We start from the raw sequence: 7,856 nt of genomic DNA, 5'->3' as shown, positions 1-7,856 counted from the left end.
TCCCCCCTCTGGGCCTGTGTCCCTTGGGCTGGGGGGCCACACTCAGGGTCTGAGGCAGGAGGGGGGCTGGCCTGCCCCAGGGCTTTCCCGTGGGGTTATCACTAATGTGGGTACCCTGAGCCTTTCTGAATGGGGCTCTACAGCCGCCGGGAGAGGTGCAGGCACTGGTGAGCCCATGGCTGGGTCCCTGGCTCTGCCCTTCAGCCCGGCCCAGATTACACCCTCTGTTGCTCGCTAGCGGCCTGTGAGCTGAGCCAGCCACTGCCTGGCCCCCTCCAGCTCTGCCAACCCCACCGCGGCTTCCCATGCAGCCCTTGGGGAACAGCCTCCCGCGTGGGCTTCTCTGTGGCTCCCCGAGGGCGCCCGGCCCAGCATCGCACTCGGGCGCAGGCCTCTGGACCGCGCTCAGCAGTGAGTTCAGGATGTGCCTCGAAGCCTGGGAGGGCCGTGCCGGAGGGGGTGTACCACTGAGCCAGGGGGAAGGCTCCATTCTCCATTGCCGATTCCCCTGGCTCCTGCACATGGGATCTGCTGCGAGGTTCGAGCAGGAGCCCTGGAGCACTGGGAAGCAGCAGTTGTGGGCACAGAGCCGGGGGCAGAGCGAATGGGCTCCCAGGCACATGGGTGTTGTGGGGAGAGGCAGGGCCAGCCAGATCTCCACTTTGATGCCTCAGCACCACCTCCGAGGTGGCACCTTATCCCCAAGCTGGCATGTGTGAGGAGTTACCAGGATGCAGGATGGCAGCAGCACTCCAAGAAGGGAAGGACACAGAGCTCTAAGTGAACCAGCTACCCCACAGGGAACTAAGGCAGCTGGGTCCTGCCCATGGGGTGCTTTGGGGACTGGCATGCTAGGCCCGCCCATCCCCTTAACAGCCCTGCTGTGTGTGGGGCCCATCTCTGACACACGGTACCCTGCCCCGGAGCTCGGGCTGCTCCCAGTATCAGGAGAGGCTGGGAGGCAGATGGCCAAGCCTCTAGACTGGTGGCCCCCAAGGTGCAGGATCCATTAACCAGCCCTGGTCATTCCCTGGCTGCTTTGCTGAATTGCACAAGGCACCTGGGAGCTGCTGTCCAGAGTTAACGGGGCCTTTCCTCTTGCAGGGGTTCGTGCGTGACATCATCTACCAAGGCCCGGAGGCCCGGATCCAGGAGTGCGCTGGGCCGGACGGGAAAGTGCCGCTGGTACGTTCCCTCGTTGGTTAATGAGGAGCTTGCCCAAAACCTTATCCACACCCACCCCCAGAAAGCCCCCCCTGAACTCCCGACCCTCCCCGTCTCTTGACTGCCCCCTCCAGAACCTCCCTGCCCCTTCTCCGACCCCCTGGCCCCCTTGTTGTTGGCCTTCGCCTAATGTCTCTGTGAACTTGCTCAGGAACGGCCTGAGCCGCTCGTCCCGGCACGCTGGGCAGCAGCGGGAGAGGAGCTCCAGACTGCCGGAGGCGATCTGTGAATGCAGGGAGGGAGGGAGGGAGTGAGCTCTGCTGCAGGGGGAAGTGGAGGAGGGGCTCTCTCTGGCTGTCGGAGCCCCATGTAAGTGGCACCATCCGGCCGGCTGCCCTGTTAGCCGCGCGCGCTCTGCATGGGGGGGGAAAGTCCGGACATTTACAAATTCCCCCCGGACGCTATTTTTAGCTCAAAAAGCCGGACATGTCCGGGGGAATCCGGACGAATGGTAACCCTACCCCTGGAGAGCTGGCACTCAGGCCTGTCGAGAAGTAACGGCCCAGCTGGAGCAGGAGGAATGGCTGGGGAGCTCTGCCGCTGGGTGTATTGGGGAAGTGGTTGGGTTCAGCGCTGCCCTGCTGGCTGTTAGGGTCAGACCAGCTGTGAATCTGGCCCTGCCTCACAGACCTGGGCCTTAGCCACAGGGGTCAGATCCAGCTCTGACCTTCCCTAGAGTCTGCTTTGGTCCTGCCCAGCGGAAATGCAGGGCTGTCTCTGGGCGAGCTAATCCTGCTCCTGCTGGGGGGACAGGACAGAGAGCCCGATGTTACAGGCTAGGGTACCATGGGGTGCCTGCTGCCTGACCTGACCAAGCCATGCCACCCCAGGGTAGGGTGACCAGACAGCAAGAGTGAAAAATCGGGAGAGGGGTGGGGGGGGGTAATAAGCGCCTATATAAGACAAAGCCCCGAATATCGGGACTGTCCCTATAAAATCAGGACATCTGGTCACTCCCGCAGGGAGACACAGCACCGGCCCTTTTAGAGACAGTCCGCAGCCCAGACGGGAGCGGCTGCTCCTGGCCTGGGGCAGGATCTACCTCACAGCCTCCTCCCGAGCTGAAGACACCACGGGCTTGTGCTTCCAAAACTGTCCCATGAGCCAAAGGGGAGTCGCCATCAGCAGGGTCGGATTAAGGCAGGGACTTTGGGGGCTGCATCGGCTCAAGGGGGGTCCCGCAAAACTAAATCACAGGCAGCGATCTCTGGGGTGCGCAGGCTGCCTGCCCTGGCCCCACGCCGCTCCCAGAAGCAGCTTGCTGCTCACATCTCTGTGACCACTGGCGGGGGGGAGGCAGCTCCATGCACTGCCCCCGCTCCCACCACTGTCCCCGCAGCTCCCATTGGCCGGGAACCAGGGGTGGCGCTTGCGGGCGCGGGCAGCGCACAGAGACACGCTGTCCCCCTCCCTGCAGGGGCGCGCAGAGACGTGCCAGCAGCCAGCCGCTTCCGGGAGCAGCATGGGGCCAGGGCAGGCAGGCATTCTGCCTGAGCCCTGCTGCACCACCGGCTGGGAGCCACCTGTGGTAAGCGCCTCCCGGCCAAAGCCTGCACCCCACACCCCCTCCTGCACCAAACTCCCTCCCAGACCACTCTCACTCTCCTGTACCCCAACACTCTGCACCAGCCCGGAGCTCCCTCCTGCACCACAATCCCCTGCCCCAGATCAGAACCCCCCTCCTGCACCAAATTCCCTCCCAGGAAAAAGACTTGTATACAGAGGCCTCACAAAATTTAATAGCCCTGGGCCCACAGGAGAGTTAATCCGGCCCTGGCCACCAGCCACCACCAGCAGAAGGGGTTAGCATCGGTAACTCTAGGGGGTGACATAATCACACACCAGCGCGCAGGCCTGAGTCTGCCCACTAGAGGCAGCAGTGAGCAGCAGGCATGCTCTACATGGCCCCCAGGCGGCCCCCAGGCGTGAATTGCAGTGACACCCCACCCAGCCGGCTCTGTGGTTTCAGGTGTGCGGGGTCGTCTTCTTCGCCTCGGAGACCGCAGAGCAGCTCCTGGCCACGCACGTCATCCCTCCACTGGATGCCTGCACCTACCTGGGCCTGGATTCGGGGGCCCAGACCATCCAGGTGATGCTCTCAGCCGTTCGCCAGCAGTGATGCTGAAGGGATCCCCTCATTGTGCCATCTGGTGCCAGCCACAAGGAGAGCCGCCCTCACCTCTCCATAGCTGTCTAAAGCACTGCCAGGGCAATCAGCCCTTCCTTCCCCCCTCCCCCCAGCAGATGGGTCTGCTGGCACAGGGGCAGTTGGAGACCCTGGAACCAAGGGGTGTCAGGTGACCAGCAGGGGGCACTCTGTGCATGTGCAGGATCATGGCTGATCGTACCTCCCCAACTCCCCGTGGTGGAAACGTCTCTGCACCCCACTCCCCAGCTGAGCAGCAGGGTGTCCCCTGGACAGGGCTCTAACTGTCGTCTGCCGTGCAGGGAGCCGGGTCTGCGGGAGTGCTGTGGGGGCAACACACAGCTCTGGAGCCCATTTTATCACTGCCCCCCAGAGCTCCAGGGAACCCCACGTCCTGTCCTCCAGACCCCACGCAGCAGCGCGAGCTCCCCCTGCCACCTCCTCCCCATGGGGCTGCCCCTGAGACAGCCCCCTACCCCTGCCCTCCATCCCGCCATGCCTGGGGCTGAGGACGGAAGTCATCCTACTCGCCCTTTGCCCAGGGAGGGGCAGGGCAGAGAGATGCCTGCTGTCTGTGGCAGCCATCTTGCTCCAGTCACACAGCTCCCGAACCAGCCGGTGCCGGCTTCTCTTGCCATTCCAAGGGCCAGGTGCTGCTCCGTCCCAAACCCTGCTCATTGGCACAGCCTAGGGTCTGTCACCCCTTTTCTTTTGTTCTCCCTTGGAATCCCCAACCCCAGGAGCCCTGCCCCTCCCTGGCACTCCCCCCCCCCGGCAGTGCTGTCACCGCGGTATCCAGTGTGAAGGCTACCCAGTGTAGACACACTGCAGTCACAGTCTCCAGCCTGTGGGTCAGAGCTGGAGGGCACAGCTCGGCAGGGCTGGGGGGGTTGCACAGACTGAGCGTTTCCGGTTCTCTCCCTCCCTCCAGCTGTCCTTGTTCTTCGATATCGTGCTCTGCATGGCCGACGGGGTGACTGAGGAGGACTTTGTGACCGGCAGGACCCGGGAGGTGGGCAGCGGCCATGCCAAGGGGGCGGCGGCCCTGAGGAGCGCCCGCTCCGTGCTGTGGAAGGCCCTCCATGCCATCCCTCTCAGCATGGGTGAGTGCGACCGCCCCTGAGCACTGCCCCAGCCCCTCATGCCCGCCCACTCTGGCTAGAGTTCTCTGGGGCCTTGGTAGCCACCCCGTGTCCCAGCAGATGTTCCTTGGCTGGTATCTTGCCAAGGAATTGGGGATAGTCTCTAAAGACACCAATGGCCTGTTTCCTCCCCCGCCGTTCCTCCGAGGACTGTTACAACTCAGAAGCCGGGCAGGTTTAGTCCTGGTTGGCGTGTGGAGGGGAGGCCTCAAAGGAGCCACCACAGTGGAGCTGGCAACTGTGCTCATTAGAAACAGGACATGGCTGGTCCCAAAGACGCTACGGTTGCTGGGGAGACGCGGGCCGTCAAGGGGTGCTTTGTTAGTGTATTGAGGATTTTGGCACGTTTCCGTCAGTCCCAGCATGGGGCTAGGGGGCGCTGTGCCCCGAGTGCATGCCCCAGCAGCGTGTCGCTGGGGTCGCCGGCCGCCCTCTGTAAGGAAAAGCAGGGCCCCGGTCTGCCAGGAGTCATTAAAAGAGCCTCAGCAAGGTAAGCAAGAACTGGCTGCTTGGCTTGTATAACTTCAGAGCCTCGTCATCTAACCCACTGGGGGGCTTCCGCTGGGGGCGTGAGGGGCTGCGCACGTCCCTGCCGTGCCCCGGCTGGCTGCCGCGCGGAGGTGTTTGGACTGCACTCGGTGTCTCCCCCCGACCTCCTCTCTCAGCTCGTGCGTGACGCCGAGTTTGCTCCTCGGGATCTCGTTGGTGGGCGTCAGCTGCCAATCACAGCCAGGTGCCAGGGCCGACCCCTTTGGTCTCCCACTGGGCGAGGCCCTCCCTGTGCTCTGGCCTGGGTTCAGTCCAGCACCCACCCTGCTGGGTGGTGCCCGGATCATGGCGCCCAGAGGGGAGGGGATGGCCCTCTGCCGGAGACAGAGTGCTCCTACCCCTCCCCTCCCCTCCCCTCCCCACTCTGATGGACCCCTGGCGCCAGCCAGGCCCCCATCCCTTGCAGCCTGGCTGCCACCCCAGAGATCTGCTGGCAGTGCATTAACGGTGTTGCCTCTCTCCTGTTTCCTGGCAGCGTGTATACCTGATGGTTGCTATGACTACATGACTATGTCCGCTAGCGACCACATCCACAACCTGACGCTTCGCACCAGCTCCGCCAACGCCCTCCCCTTCCGCAAAGTGGCGCATTCCCACATAGCTGTAGGTACCTCCCGTCCCAGCCCCCAACATGCCCCTGCCCCTGGCATCTCCTTTCCTGCCCCCACTGCCCTGGGGCACCAGTGGCATCTGGGCCTACTCTGAGACAGCATAGCGGGAAAGACGCCAGCACCGTCTACACTACTACCCCATCCCTGTGGGAGAGGCAGTGTGGCCTGCGGGTCGGGAGACCTGGGCTGTGTTCCCAGCCTGGTCTTGGACCTGCTGGGTAACCTTGGGCAAGTCATTGCTCTTCGCTGGGCCTCAGTTCCCCTTCCCCCCCGTGTCTGTGTTGGCTGCTGTCAGCTGTTTGGCGCAGGGCTGGGAGCGTAGGACAACGGGGCCTCTGGTGCTCCCCTAACCCTCCATCAGTGCCACCTCCGTGCGGGACCTTTAGAGAGTGCTCAGTACTCCTCCCCAGCTCCCTTTCTGCCCTTCCCCCTCTGCCCCGCCGGGCTCCTCTCCCCCACTGCTGAGCGCTGGTTCCTTCTGTTCCCGCAGCAGCCCCAGCTCCTGGAGGACGGCTGCTCCGTCACCAACAGCCTGCTGGAAGGAGCCGTGCGGGTGGAGCCCGGAAGCGTTCTCCAGCACTGCCACCTGCAGGTACAGCTCCCTCCCCATCCCGCTCACTCGGCTGGGTCCCTGGGGGTCATGCGCTTCCCAGGCACAGGGCTGGATCGCCCTATGGCTTTGGACTCTTGCTCTAACCCAGCCTGGGGCCTGCCTGCTGGGGCCCCCTCTCTCTGCATGTTCAGGCCCAGGTAGATCCTGTCTCTTCCCCCAGGCTCTTCAGCACACCCGTCCCAGCTCCAGTCCCTGCTCCTCTCCCGATTCGTGACCTTGTGTCCAGGAGCTCTAGGGAGTGAATGCAGGACTCCCACAATATCCCCCATTGCTAGATTTACCAGTGACCATCTCTGCCCTCCCACCCCCCCGGCCTTGCCACTATTCAAAGCACGGCTGTATATGGTACGTGGAATTGAAAGTCTTTCTGAGCCTTCAGCTCCCTCTGGGGGTCCCCAGTGCTGAAGGGCGACCAGAGACCACCATGACGGGCAGGTTGTGACTAGATTAGAGGGAGGGGCTTCCCAGAGCTCTGATGGGGGTGGGGATCTCCGGCACCGCCCCGCGTTTCTGGAGCGGCCCATTTTGTCGCCCTCCCAGGGACCCTTGCAGATAGGCTCCGGCTGCCTCCTCACGGGGCTGGACGTCTCCTCCTCGCCTGCCCTGCAGCGCTGCCGGCTGCGCGACGTGGTCCTGCAGGGGCACGCCATCCGGCTGCGGGACGTGCTGCGCCAGGTGTTCACACTGACTGGGCGCAACGACGACTGGAAGGTGCTGTCTGAGACCGGGCTGGGGGGAGAACCCGGGGATAGAGCTCAGAGGGTCATGTGACCTCCTAGGTGACCAGTCACACCTACGGGCTGCCCGCCGTCTGTGTTTCCCCTGCTGCGGGGCCCTGATGGGGGTGCCTGGGGGGAGGAACGTTCCCCTATGGGGGTGCAGAGGGGACCATCTGCCAAGGAAACTGGGCACGGGGCCACCCATGGGGACTGAGTGCTCTGGGGGAGGAGTGAAGGCCAGGGACACTGCCCTGCCTCCCTGAGAGCCAGGGTGGGGTTAACATAGGGCCTGCCACCAGGAGAGGGCAGAGATCACCCCAGAGCAGTGGTGCGAGTCCTGTCCCCTTCTAGCCCCACTTCTCACTGTCTCCTCTCTCCCCTCTCACAGAGCCCTGCCGGGGAGGCCGGCACCTACCTGAACGTGCCCTGGGCTGAGTTCTTCCACAGGACGGGGATACGGTATGTGCCAAACAAGCTGGGCAGAGAAGGGTCCCGGATAGGGCACAGAGTGAGCCAAGAGCAACTGCTTTCCTCCCCTGCATTGCGCCTGGACTCTGCTCGGCTGAGACCTGGGAAACTCGCTCTGTAATGCTGCCTGGAAATGTCTCCGTGCAAATGGAAAGGGGCAGAGAGGAGCTGCCTGATGCACTGGCCTCCAGAGCGCTGTGCCAACTCCTGGGGGCCCAGTGGGGTAGAGCGAGGCCTACAAGAAGCCAGCACCCTAAAGCAACCTGTGCTGCAAGAGGCTGGGACGAGATCACTGGGAGCTTCCCCGCATAACCAGCACGTGTATCTACAGCGCCTCCTGCTGGGAGAGGCTGGCAGGGCAGTAGCTGTGAGCCCCTCACTGTC

General features: G+C 63.6%; 1 protein-coding gene across 2 annotated transcripts in view; it reads left to right on the top strand.

Moving 5' to 3' along the window:
• Positions 1–7,856, top strand: part of LOC112115020 (L-fucose kinase) — a 24,605-nt gene that overhangs the window by 4,886 nt on the left and 11,863 nt on the right. For both annotated transcript variants that reach the window (XM_024211994.2, XM_026653810.1), the window contains 7 exons: positions 1,105–1,185; positions 3,194–3,313; positions 4,302–4,473; positions 5,537–5,664; positions 6,163–6,264; positions 6,826–6,996; positions 7,393–7,463. In XM_024211994.2, the coding sequence (XP_024067762.1) occupies positions 4,332–4,473; positions 5,537–5,664; positions 6,163–6,264; positions 6,826–6,996; positions 7,393–7,463 (614 nt within the window). In that variant the 5' untranslated portion in view covers positions 1,105–1,185; positions 3,194–3,313; positions 4,302–4,331. The remainder of the gene's footprint in view (positions 1–1,104; positions 1,186–3,193; positions 3,314–4,301; positions 4,474–5,536; positions 5,665–6,162; positions 6,265–6,825; positions 6,997–7,392; positions 7,464–7,856) is intronic.

Source organism: Terrapene carolina, unplaced genomic scaffold, assembly GCF_002925995.2.
Source record: "Terrapene carolina triunguis isolate 2854851 unplaced genomic scaffold, T_m_triunguis-2.0 Scaffold165, whole genome shotgun sequence".
Taxonomy (NCBI): domain Eukaryota; kingdom Metazoa; phylum Chordata; order Testudines; family Emydidae; genus Terrapene; species Terrapene triunguis.
Note: the sequence above shows the minus strand (reverse complement) of the source record. Positions and strands in the feature narration are given on the sequence as shown.